The sequence below is a fragment of the Aedes albopictus genome, chromosome 3 (genome assembly GCF_035046485.1).
Source record: "Aedes albopictus strain Foshan chromosome 3, AalbF5, whole genome shotgun sequence".
Taxonomy (NCBI): Eukaryota; Metazoa; Arthropoda; class Insecta; order Diptera; family Culicidae; genus Aedes; species Aedes albopictus.
Window position 1 is genome coordinate 359361446 of NC_085138.1, and position 21545 is coordinate 359382990.

General features: G+C 39.3%; 2 protein-coding genes across 3 annotated transcripts in view; one reads left to right on the forward strand and one right to left on the reverse strand.

Annotated features, from left to right (window-relative positions):
• LOC115253482 (aquaporin) overlaps positions 1-6847 on the reverse strand; it is a 33089-nt gene extending 26242 nt beyond the window's left edge. Inside the window, exon 1 of one of the 2 annotated variants that reach the window (XM_029874968.2) lies at positions 6692-6847. The gene's annotated coding sequence lies outside the window, so the exon portion shown is untranslated. The other variant, XM_029874967.2, reaches the window with a different exon arrangement.
• A 10981-nt stretch (positions 6848-17828) lies between these two features.
• On the forward strand, positions 17829-20048 carry LOC134289502 (uncharacterized). Its single transcript, XM_062855385.1, has 2 exons — positions 17829-19435; positions 19496-20048. Exons 1-2 carry the CDS (start codon positions 18167-18169, stop codon positions 19793-19795), a joined length of 1569 nt encoding a protein of 522 aa, XP_062711369.1. The 5' UTR covers positions 17829-18166; the 3' UTR covers positions 19796-20048.
• The last annotated feature ends 1497 nt before the right edge of the window (positions 20049-21545 follow it).

The following is a 21545-nucleotide window of genomic DNA, read 5'->3' on the forward strand; positions in this document are numbered from 1 at the left end:
CTTTTTTGATAGCATGTAAACGTTGGGTAAGATTATAAGATTATATATGCAAGAGAACAAAATCGTGACCAAAGCGATCTCTTCAAATCACACCATTTCAGATTCCTGCGGTGTAAATGTATAGTAGGATGGATCAACGTTTTATGGAAAAAAATTAATTTAATCGCATAAACACCTTATACAGTTTGTCAATCTTCAATCTCCTTATGCTTTTTTTTAATGGAAATGAAATTCAAGAATTTGAATGCATTTTTCTCGTGGGAAGGTCAAATTTTACATGAATCATGTTACCAATGATAATAAAATATAGCCTAAAGTGTGCTGAAATAAACATTGGCGAAGATCACAAAGTGATCTGTGATTGTGAATACAGTTAACCTTCTTCACGCATTAGCTGCCGTAGTAAATGGAATGGGGTCATAATGACCCCAATACACGACTAGGGTTGAGGTGGTCAAGCAGTCAACTGAGAGGTCTGATATTTTTCAGCTCTGTTTTGCTGTTGAACATAACATCGGAATATGTATCATTAATAAGTTTCGAAAATCGATGATGGCTTTGTTAAAATTGTTGCTTTTCTATATGAAGTGTTTTCAGGATTCAGGAACATTTTGGCTAACGTCGACGAAAAGTTTATGAGTACATATTCGACGAGAAAGGCACTATCACCACTAGGTGGATTAATCTGGTTTTTTTTATTTATTTATTTTTTTTATCTGTATTAACGAGATTTTTAGCCCTAGGCTAGTTCATCTCGGGACCCACGCTTTACTTCCCTTCCGAAGGAAGAACTCACATATTTGCGAGTTTGTCGGGAGTGGGATTCGATCCCAGGTCCTCGGCGTGATAGTCAAGTGTTCTAACCATTACACCAGGTCCGCTCCCATTTCTTGTATCCTTTATATTCATTTCCAGCAGCTCTTTTCACTAAGAAATTCTTCCAGGATTTCTTGGTCAATTCCTTCCGAGATTCCACCAGCAACTCCTTCTAGGAGTTTCTTCACGAGCTCCTCCCATAGTTCCTACTGGAATTCTCCCAGGATTTTTTTCTGAGATAACCCCGAAATGGCATATGGTGGGGAGAATTTCCACCCCGGGGTTTTTTTTTCCAAAAGTCCTTACCGGGTTTGTTGCGGTTTGACTAAAGAGAAAATCCTGGTGGAATCCCAGAAGGACCTCTGGGAGGAATTTCAAGAAGGAATCTCAGAAAAAACATTTGAAGAAATCACTGAAGAACTCTTGCACGAATCGTAAAATGAATTACTGGAGAAATCCCAGAAGGTATACTTTTCGAGAGGTTTTGGATTATTGAATTCCTGGAATAGTCCCGGAAGGCATTCTCGAGAGAACCTCAGAATGAATATCTGAGTAAATCCCGATTAAAATCCCGGAAGTAGGAATCTCAGAATGAACTTGTTGAGAAATCCTGGAAGAATTTCGGTTCAAAATCCTGGAGGTGTGTCCGAGAAAACTCCTGATGGAATCTCAGAAGAAAACCTTGGAGGAAACCATGAACAACCTCTAGAGGAACCTTAGAAGCAACTCCGGAAAGGATTTCATAAGGAAAATCTGGTGAATATTAGAAGTAGGAATCTTTAGAAGAAGGTATCTAGACGAACCTCCTGGAGAAATCTCACAAAGGAGAATTTTCAAGTAGATGAATCCCAGGAAGAATCCTTTGAGTGGGCTTCGTTGCCGAGCGGTTAACGGCGTTAGTCGTTTAGGTATCTCGTAAGCCTCGGAGTGTGGGTTCGATTCCCGCTTCAGTCGGGGTAAACTTTTCGTCAAACGTCTTTATAAGTCTTAAATGAAGGTCTTGGAAAAAATCTAAGAATGAACTGCCGGAGAAATACCAAAAAGGTCCTCCAAAGAAACGATGTTTTATTGTGATTTCAATTTAAAAAAAATAACAATTTAAAATACGAACATAGCAGATTTATTGGTTAAGATTGTTTTTAACTCATGTATTCAATACAACTTCTTAGTACATATGGTAATTGAGGAGGGACCACCATTTCCGAAGCCATACTGAGCCGCGTTTTTTTGCGAAATAACGTCCAAACGTTTGAACGCATCACAATATCCAATGTGCCTTCTTTCCTTGGACATCGTGACGTACCTGCATGTTCGAACGTTATGCCACGACAATATTCGTCATATAGTACTGGCGCATTATGACCTCGGACGTCATAATACTGCGCCATGTCATTTATCTCCCATCTATTAGTTTTAACCCTTTTGGGTAGGAGTGGCCATAAATGACCCCAAATAAAAATGCATGTTCACTTTTGTACATTTTGAACGCCTTGCCACGCCCAAACCGGTGAACGAAAACATATTATACTTATATACGTATACGTAAAATTCAGCACATTAGTAGTTCCATGTCAAAAATTGAGCTTAATCCATCAACGCAAACCGAAATTACTGCATCCCAAACATGGCCATTTTGTATGAAAATCGGCGTTTGTCCGATCAATTATGCAGCACAATGGGAATAATAAAGTAATTGATACACCAGTAGCGTCAAATTGAGGGCATGGTTTGTATTCCTACGTATTTGAATAGAATATGTATAAAATGTCTATATCTTGAGATGTTCAAGGTGTTCCAAACTGTTCTGTAACTTAGTCCTTTTAATCTACATGAGTAATTTTGTTCGTTTTAGAAACAAATGGTGACATTCCATAATCAGCAGTGTGTTTCTTGAATATTTTACTCAGTAGTTACTCATTATTGACATTATTAGGATAATGCAGGTCATCTTAACTAACTTGGAGTTTTAAAACTTATACGGAGTAATGTTGCATAGTCTTGAAGCCTTGAAGACTAAAATTCAAAGTTTGGGATATTTTAGATCGTTTTACTCAACTGAATACAAGAACAGCTTCATGGAGATCCTGCATCAACAGTTACTTATAGTATCTCTGAGCTTCTCGGAGTGTATCATTGTACTTGCCTCTCAATATACAAGTACAAATTCATGCAATGGCAGGCGAAGAAAGCCCTTCAATTAATAACTGTGGAAGTGCTCAAAGAACATTAAGTTGAAGCAATGGCACAAATTTCCCAAATGGAGGAGTACGTGCCTCTGGAGCCGACCTACTGATACCTGAAATTGAAGCAAGGCAGGCCAAGTCACAGTGGGGACGTAGAGCCATAAAGAAGAAGAAGAAGAGCTTCTCGGAGTTATGTACATTATTCACGGTTCATAATGTTGCGTAATTCAAAATAAGAAAAATAAATATTGACATAGGATCTACATCCCATGTTCTGAATTGCAATCCTGAATATCTCGTATTTCATAGTCCAAGTTAATATACGATGACGTCCAATAAGCCTAGTTGGCTCAGTAACACAAGTAATCAAACGTTTCACTTCCCATGACAAAATGCACTTTCAAGTTTCACGAAGTTCAGATAAAGTTCGGAATGGAACTTTCTGGCTGCATAAGAGGCAAAAAATGAGCCTTGGCGGAACTTCGCACATAAGTTCCAGCAAGGCTCATTGTTAGCCTTTTAAGTAGCTTGAATGCTTCATGCAGTAGCGCAATGAACTTCATCATATTATGTATCTATAGCGGCGTAGCGGTACGACAGCATGTTTTCACGCAGTAGGTCCCGGTTCAAACCTACACAGTTTGACATCTATAGTAACAGTAAGATTGGTCATGTTTCACGCAATACGAAAATCAGCACAGGGTGGTGAATCTGTAACGTACATTTTTGTTTTTACATTGATTTTGAGAAAATTACATAAGAAACTGCTTAGAAGGCTAACAAGTTTCCTCATGTGAACATTCAAGTTCCAAAATTACTTAAAGATGGAGCTGCTTAGACTAAAGAGCAACATCTAACAAGCTGTTTAGCTTATAAAGTATCCTCTTATCCGAACTTTTGGTTACTTTAGTATTGCAACCGTAGACTTTTTGATTTAAATTCAAGGACAGTTTGGATGACCTATTACATCCGAAAAAATATCTTCCATCATATTTTGTCATTTTAATGTTTTTGGTTACCGAAATTATAGAAATCTCTACGTTAACAAAACTGTATAACTAAGCCTGTAAAAATCAGGTTCCAGAAGGATAAATTGCTCTATCGTATCTGCGTTCACATATTCGATGCTTCCCAAAACTAATTTCGTACTCACCAATCTTTCAATATGGCTTCGTACAAATCTATTTTAATTGGCACCATAAGGATTCCATTTTTGTTATTGTTATAAAAAGCTCATATTTCACGATGCACATAAGAAAATGTCTTGCATTACACCCTGCAAAGTCATGCATTGCAATTAATTGTTGAAAAAATTAAGAGCGAAAAGCCGTACCTATTGCTGACAGGACCGGTTGCACCGTCAAATGCTTGTTCCAAACAGCTTGAGCATGATGATGCAGATGTTGTACGCAGGAACGTGTGCTGCATGGTTTTTAAAGCGTATATTATGATTGAAACACATTTATTTATCAAGCCAGCGTATATCGAGGCTGATAACTTTTTTGATAACAAAAGCATTTAACTACGTCATAACAAACTAATAGCCACCGATAATATAGCGAATCGCGCCTCCAGCTTACAATATCTAAAAGCTTATTCTCACCAGTCGCGTAGGTAATTCCCTTCGCTTTATAAGCTGATGATTGCGGCTGGTGTGGAACTGATTGGCAAAAAGATAATATTAATTTAATGTAATTGACGTAGTGGGCAGAATTGCAAATAGCAATTAAAATGGGGTACTTTTGATCTGGTACTTGGATCTGGAAACTGATTACTTGAAGCTCATCCCATATAGCCAGGAGCCCCTATAGCCTTATAGCTGTAAAGGCGTGGGTATTCACCATGATCATGCTGAGGGTAACGGGTTTGATTCCCGGTCGATCCAGGAAATTTTCGTAATGGATATTTCCTTGACTTTCTTGGGCATAGAGTATCTTCGTGCCTGTCACTCGCTATAAACATGCAAAATGGTCATTGGCAAAGGAAGCTCTCAGTTGATAACAGTGGAAGTATTCAGGATCAAGCTGAGAAGTTGGTTTTGTCCAAGTTGCCGCGTTGCTCCATGATGATGAAGAAGATGTAGATGATACAAATTGGGTTTTTAAATTAAGAAAAAATCAATGATTTTATAATTTTAAACGAAAGATCATTTTTTTCTAAGCCTCTATGATTTTTTTCAGATTTTTAGAACTTTGTTTAGATACCTAAAATCAATTTCAAAGAGATTTTTCGAAATCACCTTTTGACAGCTGGCCCACTGCTTGACAGCTCCGCTCAGTACAAAATGCGACGAGGGGTGATTCGACAAATCGCTCCCATACAAACTTCAAACTGATTTTTAAATAGGTTCCCGGGCACCAAAATTCATGAAAATTTGGATTTCGGCTTAGTTTTGCATGCAGATTCAGAATATGGAAATATCTCAACACCGCTAAAGAAGCCAATTGCTCATTGGTCAAGAAAACTTTCAGTTAAGAGCTGTGGAAATGCTTAAAGAGCATTACACTGAGAGGCAGATTCAGTGGCGATGTAATTCTACAAAGAAGAACAAAAAGTCCCTAAGTTAATCTATCAGCGAAGATTCAGTTTCACAAACATCTCGGTTTCGGTGATTCTTGCATTTAAACCCAGTGCCTTTAATACTGGTGGGTATCTCCGTCGTATTCTCTAGATTCGTTATCACTCTGACTGACAAATGGATTCAATAAATTATGTATGAAATCACCCGGTAGGGCGCGCAAAAACGTTACATTGATAGACAGCAACAACAACAATCAGTGGTGTGTGGTACTCATTTGAGGTCGTGCATATATTTTACGGTGTCACGTTTAACGCCATAAGCAACCACCAAAATCTACCGCTGCTGTTGTTGGTGGCCACGCAGGTTCAAGCGAAGAATTCCGTCGGTCATTGCTTGCCACCGCACCGGTGTGGTGCGGTGCGCTGTATTGACGCGTTTCTTTCTTAAATGCAGAATTATTTATTTCCCCTCCGGCTATTCACCAGCCGGCCAGCGCACGCTGACCGATATCCTACTTGTTGTGAGCCCGCGCCACGTTAATCCATCAACGATCATTAATCCACTACCAACTGGCTTCGGTTCGATATCAGTCTGACCGAGGGCACACGATTTTTATTACACGGAGATATTGGTTGAAGGGTTGATGTAACTAAGACGATTGGTGTTGGAAGGACAAGTATTTTATGTCTTGAATTTAAACGTCGATAAAGAAGATTATCTAATGTTATGATGATACGATAGTTAGTGGTTTCAACAGTACTTTAAATCGAAGACCTCAAGAGATTGTTGAAACAACTCAACAAAATTGTTGAATCAACAACCCTTTATAGTTGAATCAATCAAAAATTGTAACCTCAGAACTTGAACTTTTTCTCTCCGTGCACTCATCACCGTCCCATTATGATCACCGCACTTGAGGCATTGAAACTCACTTGCTTATTAATTGATTCGGCGTCCTTAGGTACAGGACTATAATAGTGTAAATGCAGTTGACAAATTTGCACAGCACTTCTCCGCAAACACACGTCGTTGTCGCCGTCGCCGTTGAACACACTCTTCAAAGTCAACCCAAACGGAACGCACTTATCTCGGGAGAACACACCTCCGAACGCTTTGCACTCACTCTTCCGAGTGTAGATCAGTCTCTAAAATGAGGAACTTTTAAATTCACCTGCAGCTACTATCCACGAACTACGCCAACAACAGCAAATATCACCGGTGGAAATTCTGGGAAAGAGCGGAAGAATCCTGCGCGTCCTGCTTCAACCGCCGACGAGACAGCACTGCCGTTTGAAGATTAGCCTTTCCTTCCGAGCAGAACTTCTGTGCTTCCGAGCCTTGCCCTCGCTGCTGAGCTGATTACGACAGTCAGTGCAGTGGCTACGCGCACGTTACCCGTAACTTGGAAGAACAACTCTAGCTACATCGCTTACCTACTGATAGTGAAGCTCCCCGTTGTTGGTTGATTGTGAGCCGTCCGCGTCGTCGAGCCACACACTTGACTGCTTCTAGGCGCGCGCGCGTGATCCGATGCGTTTGTTGTGCTAGAGCTTATCGAGCTAGAGCAGCAGCGCGGCGTGCGTCGAGACCGAAAGTGCTCGAATACGCGCGAGGGACTTTTCTTCACTTTGAAGATTTCCCGCACACTGCCACTGACTGATCGATCGCGATCGGTTTAGTCCGGACGGACGGATGGGAGAGATCAGTGACTTTTCCAACCAGAGCGTTGTTGATTGTATATTTTTGATTTTCTATAGTCCTGTTCAACGACGTAGGTTGAACTTACTCGAAGTTACTGCATCCCGCTCTTACCCATTTGATGACAAATGGGTAAGAGCAAGATGCAGCAACTTTGAGCAAGTTCAACCTGCGTCGTTGAACAGGACTTATTTTGTACAAACACAGCACGCGGGAGCCTGTGCGTCACATGTGTGTAAAACGGCGGCGACGCGACTTGGTCAAACACATGATCGATGATCTCGTAGATATATTATAGTACACAGTACTACACACGCTTCACGATGCGCTCGCTGGATATTTGGATGTGATTGTCTCGCCGGGACACAAGTAAATCGGAAACTGAGATTGATTATTTTTAGTGATTTGTTGTACTCACTGTGGCTTATGTAAGAAAGGGTGGCAGATGTGGCGGGGATCGAAACAGTTGAACTTTAATTAGTTGCAGTCGGTCCGACGGATAGGGTCGTATTGACTAGCTGACCTAATGTCGAACGCGACTAACGTGTTGAAAGACGTGCCAAAAACTGAGGAAAATAGTATGTCTTGCTTCGGCTTTCTCTTTGATATCTAATGGCGAGAGGCATTGAATTAAACTGACGCTGAAAAGAGATGTAAAACAAGCGACGAAAAAGTCGCGCAAACAATCCTTGTGCCTAATTTGTTCACATAGGTATGTAATGTCGAAAAAAGGCGAATTTGTTGAGTATTCAACTGGAGAATAGGGCACTGCATGAAAGTCTCTCCTCTTATTCTTACAGGAATTTTGTAAACAGCAACGCCAAGAAACATCAAAATCACACTTAACCCGTAAACACCCGGGACGTTCTACTTTTGGTAGAAATGCAATATCTTCTTTGTTTTAAAACATTTTACCCCGGATTTTTTTTATAGTCAAGAGGAATAGTTGTGCTAAGAAATGCATGGTACCTCCTCCCTTTGCACCCTTTCCCCTTATGCTAGAAAATACGTGGCTATTTTGTGTTTTTTTTTATAAATTCTACATGTTTTTGCTCAAATTTCATCGTTTTGATAATCATTAACAGTTTTCACTGATCCATGCAATGTATTACTACCCATCATAGTCTGTCGAAGTTTTGATCCCAGAGCTGGGCATTTTTTTTATTATCGTACAAATTGGGCCGAAGGGTCTCAGATTTACATGGAATTTTTTCCACAGGCAGGGCTCATGGATAAATGAATAAGAAAAATTTGAGAATAGTTCAGGGTCCCCTATTTTCCCGGAAAATTCAGGTGGAAATTCTGTGTTTTCCCCTGACACTACTTACTTTGAAAAATCATGACTCAAGCACGAAGCATCGTAGAAACTAAGTTTTTTTTAGAAAATGAAAGCAAATTTTCTCAGGAATCCAAAAAAATATGAACTGGACAAAGTTTTCCACATAATTTTCCACAGTTGAGAAAATTTGTAAAGAAAAGCCAAAAAACTAGGCCCGAACTCGTGGAAAATTATCAAAAAAATATTTTTGAGAAGTTTATTTCAAAAGCTTTAATTGCTGAAATTTTTGGAATGCACTTTTTTTTTCGTTTTTGAGTTATGGCCAATTTCGTTTAAAATTTTCCAAATGTGCCATATAAGCCTTATTTTGAAAAATCATAACTCAAGAACGAAGCATCGTAGAAACAAAGTTTTTTAATGAAAATGAAATCAAATTTTCTCAGGAATCCAAAGCTTTAATTGTTGAAATTTTTGGATTGCACTTTTTATTTCTTTTTTGAGTTATGGCCAATTTTGTGGAAAGCCTATCCCTGATAAAAACGAACACTTAAGGCTATGGGAGAAACAATTGAAAAACAACAGATTCTTATGTTAACATTGCTTTCTATTGTGAATGTATTATACAGTATTTTTAAAATTTAATTCTTTATAGTGATTACAATAGGTTTACATTAGATTCCATGGTGACATAGCCAAATAATAGATTAACATTTGAATTCATTGTTATTTTTGGATTCAGCGTTCAAACCATTAGTTTACAATAGAATGTATCAGTAACATTGAAATGTACCGTTTTTCAATGGTCTGGACGTTTAAAAAAAAAACAGCTTTTGAGTAATTCCGAAACAGTGTGTATCGATGACAGCCAAGTTACGTTGAAATCAGCTCGGTCGTCGCGAGCAGTTTCGTGTGCGGAACAATTTGGAAAATTCACGCTCAAGTGCGTAAATTTTCCGCACGGTAGTATATATAATGTGTGGTGCAGTGCTAAATCCTTGGCTACATCATTCAACAGTAGCGGCATTTCAACAGGTTTGTATGTGTTTTGTTTGCACTTTTGCGGAAAGTTGAGTTGGCAGGGCAGGGTTGGTAGCGAATCACACTTTCACAGACAAATTAACAGGGTTGGTTCGACCTTTTTTATTATATAATAAAATCATCTAAACTAGTAGTTTTTGACCTATTTGTAAGATTTTTTAACAATTTTCTAAACTAACATTTGAAAAGGGCTTATTTTATTGTACCAATATTTTAAAAAATATTAAAAGAAAATATTGAAAAAAAATTGGAAATATAGCAAGAAAAAGTTGCAAGCTTTTGCTTATGGATGCTACGAATGGTTTGCTTATTTAAAGACCTCTCCAGAAAGTATGAACGCATAGAGAAAATACTGGCATTCAAAAATTATTTATTGATTATAGACATTACATACTTGCACAAACGTTCTGTATACAGGACCTGCGATGCGACGGCGCCTTCAATTTTGACATCGACAGTACTTTTTAGTTGGGTTTTGCCCCAACCAGCGAACATCTAACCATCCAGGCAGCCCATCTCATGAGCCCCCAACGAACGCCGACTGTACATAAAATTCTAAGGTATATTTGAACCCACTTATCGTTATTAATCACCCCTTCTCATTCCTCAACAGTCACAAGGACGTCAAGCCGGTGCATAAGCAATTCCGATGAATGCGCACGATCTGGATTGGTTCCTGCGGAGAGAAGAGGGCGAGGGCAAGGTGCACTGCGAAGAGTACGGCCGGATGCTGAATGCCGATCTAAGCAAGATCTACATGAGGGACAAATAGTATAATGGACTTATTGTAAAAATTCTGATTTTTTCCATTCTTTTAATTTGACTGCAATAGGTTTATCATCAAACTCTTTTGGTGAAATCAAATGTGAAACTGAGTAGAACCGTAGAGCCATCTTTTGCATTTGGTAGCTTTGTAAGGTCTTTTAATATAGGTTCGCTCTTTAAACCTGGAATACATGCATGCGTTTGAATCAAATTCTATATTGTATGTTGTATTCCACAAGCTATAGTTCATCAAATGTCTTTAAGTGCTGCAATAATGGTTAAACACGCTGTAATGTTACATTTGTACCTCATCACCCACTAAATGAAGCTACATTAGCGGACTAATAACACTTAGAGCGCTGGGCACGGTTCCATCATGCCGCTTATAGTGTTGCCATATATAATGCTTAGTCTGCTAAACCCAGTTATCTGGCTGGTGGGGCATGGGAGCCTAAGTTTCGACCATCAATGCAATCAGACGTTATTTGAACTACAAAATGAGCGATCCAAATATTTGAAGAACTATTAAAACTATATAGAAGCTTGTGCATAGTCAACATTTAACGAACCTAATCTATGCAATATTTTGCATTTTAACACTTCGAACGATCTTCAAGTATTATATATAGGTTCAAGTTGTAGTATATCGAGTATTTTTAAGTGCTACAATGAAGGTTAAGCACGCTGTAATGTTACTTTTGTACCTCATCACCCACTAAATGCAACTACATTAGTGGTCTAATAACACTTAGCGCGCTTCGGCACGGTTCCATCATGCCGCTTATAGTGTTGCCACATATAATGCTTAGTCTGTTAAACCCAGTTATCTGGCTATGGGGCATGGGAGCCAACGCTTCAACCATCAATGCAATTAAACATTACTCGATTTACTACATGAGTGATCCAAATATTTGATAATTGTTCGATCTGTTTTTGAAATGTAGCTTAAAATATACAAGCTTCTAGTCCAAATGCATAATAATAGTTCAGTTTCGCTTCATTCAGGATTTGCTCAAGCAGTTTATATTTTTTGTTAAGTTAAACTTAGAGGCTTGCTTAGAGGTTGAAGTTAGAATTTTCTGTTTCACAATAGAAAACAATTTTAGCGTCCGAAAAGCGTCCGACCGTGCCGAGCTCTCGACGCATACTAATTAGACACCAGCAAAACAAACTGCCTGGTGGCTAGGTATGCGGAGTACGAGAGTAAGTCTCGGCTTCATATAAATAATTCGCTCGCACTTGTCGTTAGTGGGCACAAACAGGAGTGTGTTGTGGATTGGCATCTAAGCGGAAAAGAGAGATGAGTTTGTGAAATAGGAGTGTTCACGGTGCGGCTTCGGAGTCAGTTTGGCTTTCTATTCCGCAGAACCATTACCTGTTCTGTGGCTTAGTTGGTTAAAGCGCCGGTCTAGCGAATACGGAGTCGTGGGTTCGAATCCCACCAGAACGCGATTTTTTTTCACAAATTTCATCTCTCAATTTGTCAATTAGCAACATTTCGTGCCTTCTAATTACAAGTTTTTCCAGTAAGAAAACAATTTCCTTGACAATTTCCAAACCATTCGATTTAATGTAAAAATAGTGCAAAACAGTATGTTTTGCATCACAATAGGCAACAATTCCAAAACAATTGAATCTAACGTGGAGCCAGTAATAAAGTCACTACTCAAAGCAACACGTTTACCGTACATTTCACTGTTTAGAACAATTTAAAAACATAAGAATCTTCTGTATTACGGTAGAAAACAATTCCCACACCATTGAATCAATTGTGGAACCAGTAGTGAAATCACTACTCAGAACAATACGTTTACCGTTCGATTCACTGTTTGAAACAATTCGAAAACATAAGAATCTTCTGTATCATAATAGAAAACAATACCCAAACAATTGAATTCAATGTAAAAACAATGCAAACAGTATGTTCGGCTTCACAGTAGAAAACAATTTCAATACAATTGAATCAAATGTGGAACCAGAAATAAAATTACTACCCAAAACAATACGTTTACTGAGCATTTCACTGTTTAAAATAATTCGAAAACATAAGAATCTTCTGTATCACATTAGAAAACCATGCTCAAACCATTGAATCTAATGTAAAATCACAGTTTGAAACAGTATGTTCTCGGCTTATTTAACTGTTCAAAACAATACAAATACATAAAAATCTTCTGTATATTTGATACTACGTATCGGTATTACATACCAACATTTCATTTACCAACATAAGATTCTATGTATGGAAAAAAGTCCTTTCTTGTATTGTTACGATACCTAACAACCTATACAATTCAATGTGAAATCCTCATTCACATTTGATTCTATTGTTAGAAACATTTGATTCTATTGTTTTTCTATTGTTATTTTAACATTGAATTCTATTGTGAGAGCATGGTTTTCAATGGTACTGTTACATTAGAATCCTATGTTTTTCTATTGTATTTTTTATCCGGGATGTTATATGGTAATTTTCCAAAAATTGGCCAAAACTCAGGAACGAGAAAAGAGTGTATTCCAAAAATTTCAGCAATGAAAGCTTATGAAATTACCTTCTTTAAAATATTTTTTCGAAAATTTTCCGCGAGTTCGGACATAGTTTTTCCGACTTTTCTTTATGAATTTTCTCAATGGCGGAAAATTTTGTGGAAAACTTTTTCCACTTCATATTTTTTTTGAAATCCTAAGACAATTGGCTTTTATTTTTATTAAAAAACTTTGTTTCTACGATGCTTCGTTCTTGACCCAACTAACAATCACTCATTTTTCAAGCACCTTTACGTCGAATTGATTCAGCATGATGTTGAATAACATTTGGATAATTTTCATGCACAACCTTTGTTCGGGTTTTGTTCACACAAATTTGGAGAACCTATAAAGCATAGTGTTGTGACCCAGCTGAACTGTTTGCTATTAAATCGTTTTACAACTATATAGAAAAAGCTGTTATTCAGCTTTAGCAAAAATGATTAAAAATAAAAAAAAAAACAAAATTTTTCAATTTCCATGAGAGTTTATGATTGGAAATTAATGCTGGAAACAATAATTGTGAAATAAGAACTACATATAAATTAACCTAAATCCAGATTCGAAGTCGAGACTCGTCGATTGTCAGCCGCATGCTTTCCTATCTGCGCCATCCTAGAGATAATGAATTGCAGCGCTCAAATCAAAACATAAACTTCCCGTGGTTTAATAGTGATCAGACTTCGACTCCTATTCAGCAGTGGTGAATTAGCACAACATTATGGTTAACGACTGAACAACAGATTAAATCAGCTGTTGTTCAGTAAAAAAACACGTGTTTTTCATCCTGTAGTAACTATGTTGTAAAGGAATTACTGTGAGTCGAATAAAAATCATATCAAACGCTAGAAAAGTATTTTAAATTATCATTGTTAATACCAATACGAAAAGTTGAACATTGCCTACTTTTTCAATTGAAATAGCATTTGGACAGTAATGTGTACAGCACAATTTTAGTTCAGCTATAATTACTATTATAAAGCAACAATTCAGCAAGCATGCTTGTTTGCGGCTGGCGCTTGTTGGTTGGGGAGTTATGATTTTTCAAAAAAGGCTTATGTGGCACATTTGGACATTTTTCAACATAATTGGCCATAATTGAAAAACGAAAAAAAGTGCATTCCAAAAATTTCAGCGAATAAAGCCTATCCCGAGCAGAGGGGAATATCAAACTAATAACTATCAAATCACATAATCTGTTTTTTTTTTTATCTTGTTTTGTTATTATTAACTTATCAAGGCATAACTTTTCCATAATAAATTTTGTTTGACACTCTTATTTTGTTATGGTCAAGCTATTGATATACGCCCATAAACTAATATTTTAATAATATGTTTTGTTATGGAACAAATTTAGTTATTTTTATACTATTGAGAGTGTACAAAAATTTAATAAACAATAGCACAACATTAACAAGTATTGAATTGAAAATAAATCATTCTAGATTTACATTGTTAACAGCATATTATCTAATTACTAGTTCCTCTACGAGCTTTTCAGCTTATTATATTATAAACTCTACAATAAATATGACATGTTTCATGTTCTTTAAGTATTTTGTTACAAATATTCGTGATTATTCCATAGAGAGGTTCCATATAGTGAACCTCAGAATATTGTTCTACTTGATGAGTTTGTAGTTCACCAAAACAACTTAGACTAATACTTTTTTTTTATTATTTTCGTCTTTACATTAGGATTGAGTGCCCCGTACAAAGCATGCATTAGGGAGGAATAATTTTGAAAAATCTATATAATTTCCTATGTGTTAAGGGATCTACTGGTTGAAATAAGTGAGCTGTGCAAAAAAGAGCGATTTCGGTCGATATTTAGGGTTGACGCAAAGGGTTTAAGTGGAATTTTCAATTAATTTTATATAATTACTAGCCATGATTTTTATATATTCTAAACACTTGTTTTGATATTCATATCGGGTCTTGTACCATTTGGGGAGGTGTATCTGTTTTAGGCACTTGATGCTATAACAAAGTCAATTTCAACCAATTGTTTTGAATTTTGGTATAGAGGGTTAGACAATGTACGTAACTCATCTCGTGCCAATTAGGAGTACAATTAATTTAGTTATAGCGGCAAGTGTCCAAAATAGATACACCTGCCCAAATGGTACGAGACCCTAGCACCCTATTATTTACTTTATTATTAGTTTGAAATCATAACTAATTTTGCTTTCTGATTGTTATCAATAACTTTATAATAACAACTTTTGTTATTGAGATATTTTCCAAATTCATTGTTATTATGTTTTTATCGAAACTAACAAAACATGTTACTAAATTGGTCTTACAGGAACATTTTTTTGTTATGACTTTTGTTATTTTGCCGCTTATGACAGCCAAGTTTATAGCATACACTGAAACCTCCATTTAAGTCGATGCATGGCTGATCGAAAATATTTTTTTTGCAATTTCTCATCGTAATAGGCTGTTTTACCTCACGCAAATCTGACAGGAAAAGGCCTACTTTCCCACACCAAATTAACAGTGCTGTAATGGTTCATTACAGCACTGATTTGCGTTGCGTAATGAACCATTATAGCACTGTTTTCAGTGTTGATAAACTTATTGATGCTTTCTGGACGCAGGTTTGAAAAATTGTGACAATTGCACAGTATTACCTGCTATGATCAGGCTTCCTTAATCATGGCTATGAACATCAGTGTGCAGTCTGATGAAAAAGTTTAGTTAAAAACTATCCTCAAGTGGTAATTTTTGAAGGTGCAAAAAACGTTGTACGCAACTCGGTGCAGAACTCGATTTTTACAGCACTCGTCGTAATTATCCAACTCGGCAAGCCTCGTTGGATAAATGTGCGACTCGTGCTGTAAAAATCTTCATTCTGCACCTTGTTGCGTAAACTACTATTACCGTGCCGGCAATGACTAAACTATACAGTTTTATATTTTTTGACAAATCTTCTTTGTCATGCGAAGTGTTAAAAAATATAAAAGTCTATAGTTTTGTCATTGCTTGCACGGTAAAAATTATTTTCGATCAGCCATGCATCTACTTAAATGGAGGTTTCAGTGTAATTTGTTATGTTAATAACATGAAAATAATTGATTTCAATACTCAGTTATTTTGGCAAAATAACACATTTTCTTATGCTGTTGCTATTTCCTTCTGCTCGGGATGAAATAACCTTCTCAAAAATATTTTTTTGAAAACTTTCCACGAGTTCGGGCAAGTTTTTCTGGCTTTTTTTTACGAATTTTCTCAACCGTGGAAAATTTTGTGAAAAACTATGTCCAGTCCATTTTTTTTGGATTCCTGAGAAAATTTGCTTTCATTTCTCAGAAAAAAAAAAACTTTGTTTCTACGATGCTTCGTTCTTGAGTTATGATTTTTCAAAGTAAGTAGTATCAGGGGAATTCAAAAAATTTCCACCAGAATTTTCCGGGCAAATAGGCGACCCTGAATTTTCTCAATTTTTTTTGTTCATATATCTATGAGCCTTGCCTGTGGAAAAAGTATTATAAAATCTGAGACCCTTCGGCCCAAACCCGTACAGTAATAAAAAAAACTACTCCGAAGTTTGTGACGCAAAGCCAACATTCTCATCCAAATTTTATACACGATGAATGATCACAGAACATAGTCTACGGTACTCAAAAAGCCCCAAAGCAGCACAAGAAAATTCATGGCACCTAAATGAATTGGGTTATCTAGGTCATCCAAACTGCTCTGGAATTTATTTTCCTAAGATCTACAACTTCTACCATCGTATGTGTTCACACTGTTCAAGAAATTTAGTCACGTTGATGTCCATTAGACCTCGCAATGCTATGAGCAACTTGATGTTGTGGTAGATGGTCTTTCCGTGAAATGCAAATGGCCTTTGGAAAATTTTGAAGTTTGGGTTGCCATATATGCATACTGTATCATGCTTCAGTTGTAAAAAAAATCATGGAATGTAGTCTATACTGGTGATGGAACCTCAGTGCACAGCTATGATGCTTTTGGTACATTCATGGGATATTCCAGGCTTACCAAACTATTCTGGAATTAGGACCTCCAAGGTCTACAGGCTCCACTCTTGTTTTTCTGGAGGTATTCCGGGTTTAATTCGTGGAGAAATTCGTGGAGATATTCCCGGAGCAACCCCTGGAAGAATTTCTGGTGGACATTGTCGAGGAATTTCTGACGGAGTACCTTGATGAATTCATAGATAAATTAGCAGTTATACTTGGAGAAATTCCTGGAGGTATTCCTGCAGGAATTTCTAAAACAGTTACTCGGAAAAATTACCCGTAAAAATTCCCTGGAGGAATTTCTGCAGTAATCCCTGAAAGAATTCCTGGAGGAAACTCTGGAGGAATCCCTGGAGGGATTTCTGGAAGAATCCCTTGAGGAATACCTGAAGAAATCCCTGGATTAGTTGTTGGAGGAAATCTTGGATGAATTTCTGAAGGAGCTCTGGAGGAACACCTGAATGAATTCCTGGATGAGTCCATGGAGGAATCCATTGAGGAATTCGCGAAGGAATCCCTGGAGGTATTCCTGAAGGAATCCCTGAAAGAATCCCTTAAGGAATCCCTGGAAGAATTTCTAGAGAAATCGCTGGAGGAATCCCTGGAGAAATTCATAGGAACATTCCTGGAAGAATCCTTGGAAAACTTCCTGGAGGAATCCCAGGAGAAATTTCTGGAGGAACTCTTGGGAAAACTTCCTTGATGAGTTTTCAGGGAACTCCTGGAGAAATCCATGGTTGACTCCCGTGGAATCCTCGGGGAATTTCCGGAGGAATTCCCGGGGAACTTCCGAAGGAATTCCCAAGGAACTCCTGCAGGATTTTTCGAAAGGTTCTTAAAATAATTCCTGAGGATCTCTTGTTGAAGGAATTCAAGCATAGCTCCTGAAGAAATCTTAGAGAAAATGCTTAGAAACTCCTGAAGAATTTCACGGGAAGTCCTGAGGCATTTCCTAAGAACTCATAGAGGTATTCTCGGAGAACATCACGATGAATTCTGAGGGACTTGTGTAACTCCGCTAGCAATGATGGTTCTCCGTAGTTGCATGTCCGAAAGATCGTGAAACTATTGAGAACTTGAGCTACAGGTCCTAAGCCCTGGTAAAGGAGGAAGGTTGCGATGGCTGTTATTCATGGCCATCGTGTAAAGAAAAAATGGATAAACCCCAATGCCAAGGTGTCATGCGACCCGTGCCGAGGGCTGAATGGTTGAGGGGGTTCTAAACATGCTCAACCGCGAACGGAGCCTGGGGTGCACCAGGGCGAACACCCCAGTAAGCAGCCCTTACTGCACTACGGCGGGGCACTGGTGCAGCGGACATTTATTTCCCTAGCTACTCGTGGGACCAAAAATGAGTACAAATTTTACAAACAACCTTCAAGGTGACGACTGCCTCTCTCAGTCGTGTGAGAGCGAAGTGGAGAATACTCTGAGTCAGCTTGGCCTTACCGAAGACCAGCTACTCAGTAGTTCGCAGGAGAAGATGGAAATATCCTGCCCCTCAACGCCTACCTCCCGGAGCAGCACATGTTTCGACAAAGCTGATCCAGATCTACAACACCCCTCATCGACCGACTCCAACCTGCTGGACATGGAAGATAACGAAGATCATGGTATACGGATCGTCATCAACCCCCAAGAATCTTCAGCAAGTAGCAAAGGATCCGAAGATAACAAGGGTTCTACGGAAGCCAAGGGGGCTCCGAGTAAGAAATTCCCCACACTCACACGTTCGCAGAGGAAGCAGCTTAGAACTCTCCGGGAGAAGGGAAAAGACCGGAATGAGGCCTTGTCCATAATCCTGAATAAGGAGAGCGAGCCCACTTCCTCAAAACGCTCGAGAAACGACCTAGACAAATCCGCCACAGAGGACCCCAAACAAAAAAGGGTGAAGCACCATCTGGATCCGAGAGAGCGCGCCCAACAGTCCACAAACAGCGCGCCTCAGAAAAACGTGTCTGGACAACAAAACCCACCCATGAGGAAAACAGTTGGTATCAGCTACAGTGATATGGCCAAAAGCGTGAAGGTCGGGATAATACCCAAAGACTTTCCCACCGTCCAACTCACTACAGCCCAGCTAGACCTTCTACAAGAAGCACTCCTGCTCAGAGTAGTTCAACAACGAAACGAGCCAATAAAACCCAAATTCAACAACCTCATCTACAAGTCCGGTTACATGGTTCTAATCTGTAAGGATCAAGAGACTGCTGAGTGGTTAAAGAGAATATCCCCATCCATGAAACCCTGGGAAGGTGCAGAGCTGATAGCAATGGACGAAGTGGCGATTCCACGTCCAGAGATGATCCGAGCATTCTTCCCACAAAGCTCCAGCTATGACGACGACCGAATAAAGGCTCTCATAGAAAGCCAAAATGACATCACAACAACTAATTGGCGTATTGTGAAACGATCCATTCTGAAAGACATTCATGTCGAATGGATCTTCACAGTAGAGGGTGCGTCGATGGAAAAGTTGAAGAAGTCCAAATACACCCTCAACTACCGATTTGGTGAAATCCAACTAAGGAAGATTACAGATCAACCGACTGCCGATACCGCCAATCCGACTGGAAGGCCGACCCAAGAGCAATCTGAGGAGGCCTCCTGTTCGGGCAAGGTTCGGCTAACTGGAAGGCCGACCCAAGAGAAATCTGAGGAAGCCTCCGGTTCGGGCGAGGTTAGTAAATCTCACCCCAAAAGCACCATAAAGGCTAGTCAGTCCGCCTCTAAAGGAAAAGCTCGAAGCTTACATGCGACTCCCTGCTCTAGTGGTACCAAACCAAAGGTATCTAAACAGGGCAAAGGGAGTGCAAAAAGCGACAGTTTGACCACAGAGGCGAAACTGGCGGGCCAGGTCGCTACAGGGAAGAGAAACAACTCAAACTGTAACACCAAACGACACCCTGATGATCCGCAACATCCAAAGCCGGATAGTCGTCGTCCGGAAAAAAGCGGTAACCCCGGAAATGGCGACTAAAGTTCTGCAAGTGAACCTCCACCATGCTGAGAGCGCCACGGGTGTGCTCTGTCGGAGGTTCACCAAAGAGAATCTAACCGTGGCCCTCATTCAAGAGCCATGGGTCAATAAATCCAGAATACAAGGTATTCCACAACACTCATGTAAGTTGGTATATGATGACAGCCAGCTTTCTCCTAGAGCGGCTATTTTATTACATAACAACTGTAAATACTTTCCAATTTCAGAATTCATAAAAAAGGGACATCGTAGCTGTCAGGATGGAGGTACCTTCCGCTAGAGCATAGGTTCCCAAACTTTCAGGTCGCGCGACCCCCTTTTGCCAGCTGACATAGTTCTCGCGACCCCCCATAGAAATTCCCACATTTGTTGTCCTGTTACAGTAAAATATTTTACTGTCCCTCGCGACCCCCTGGATGGACGCCGGCGACCCCCCTGGAGGGTCGCGACCCACAGTTTGGGAAACCAAGCGCTAGAGGGAGTAGAGAGATCTTGATGGTCTCGGCATACTTCCCAGGTGACGTGGACGAAATCCCTCCTCCAGAAATAGCTGCGCTCGTAGCCTACAGCCACCGACACAACATCCCCTTCGTCATAGGGTGTGACGCAAATGCACATCACACCGTATGGGGAAGTACAAATATAAACACCAGAGGTGAGTACCTGTTACAGTTTCTCTCTTCCAAGAACATTGACATTTGTAATGTTGGTGACAAGCCCACGTTTGAAAACCTCATTCGTCAGGAAATTTTGGACTTGACTCTATGTAGTCGGTCTATCTCTGATAAAATAAAAAACTGGCATGTTTTTGAAGAAATATCAATGTCAGACCACAAACACATCATCTTCGAATGGGAAGGGGGTCTAACGATAGAAAAAACGTTTAAAGATCCATAGAAAACTGATTGGGAATCCTACTCAGCTATCCTACAATCTGAAGAGTACATCATAGAAAGTCACATCAAGTCCATTACACAATTGGAAGATGCGTCCAAATCCATTAAAAACAAAATCCTTAATGCCTACCAAGAGAGCTGTCCAACTAAATCAATTAGTTCGAGCAGAGACGTTCCATGGTGGAATAAAACTCTTGAGAAGCTTAGGAAAACTGCGCGTAGGGAATTCAATCGTGCCAAGCGAACCGGCGATTGGAGCCTATACAGAAAGGCCCTGACGAACTACAACAAAGAAATAAGGTCAGCCAAACGGAAATCGTGGATTCTAATGTGTGAAAGCATAGAGAATACACCCGTAGTGGCCAGACTCCAAAAAACTCTTTCAAAAGACCACTCCAATGGTGTGGGTAGCCTCCGAAAGACGGATGGTTCGCTCACTGTAGAGCCTAGCGATACACTGAGCGAATTGTTAAAGATCCACTTCCCTGATTCAATCCCTGAGTCGAGCATCGGCGACCAAGACATTGGAATTGCTGTCTCAGATCCACAAGAGATCCAATCATGGGTTTCTGGATCTAAAAAAGACGCAATAAAGGTTGCAAAGGAAGCTTTCACTCGGGCCAGGGTTGAGAGGGCTGTGAGATCTTTCGAGCCATTTAAGTCTCCTGGCATGGATGGAATATTCCCAGCGTTGATCCAAAAAGAGGAGAAACCACTGGTTCCACCCTTGGTTGAGATTTTTAGGGCGAGTCTGATTTTGGGGCATATACCCAATGATTGGCGTCAAATCCGGGCTGTCTTCATTCCGAAGGCAGGAAAGAGGGATAAAACCAACCCCAAAGCATTCAGGCCGA

Excerpts from the sequence above, each read along its gene's own strand:
- LOC134289502 (XM_062855385.1), top strand. The coding sequence starts at position 18,167 with ATGAGTACAAATTTTACAAACAACCTTCAAGGTGACGACTGCCTCTCT. Across the intron at positions 19,436-19,495 it reads AGGCCTCCTGTTCGGGCAAG|GTTAGTAAATCTCACCCCAA; the intron begins GTTCGGCTAACT and ends GGTTCGGGCGAG.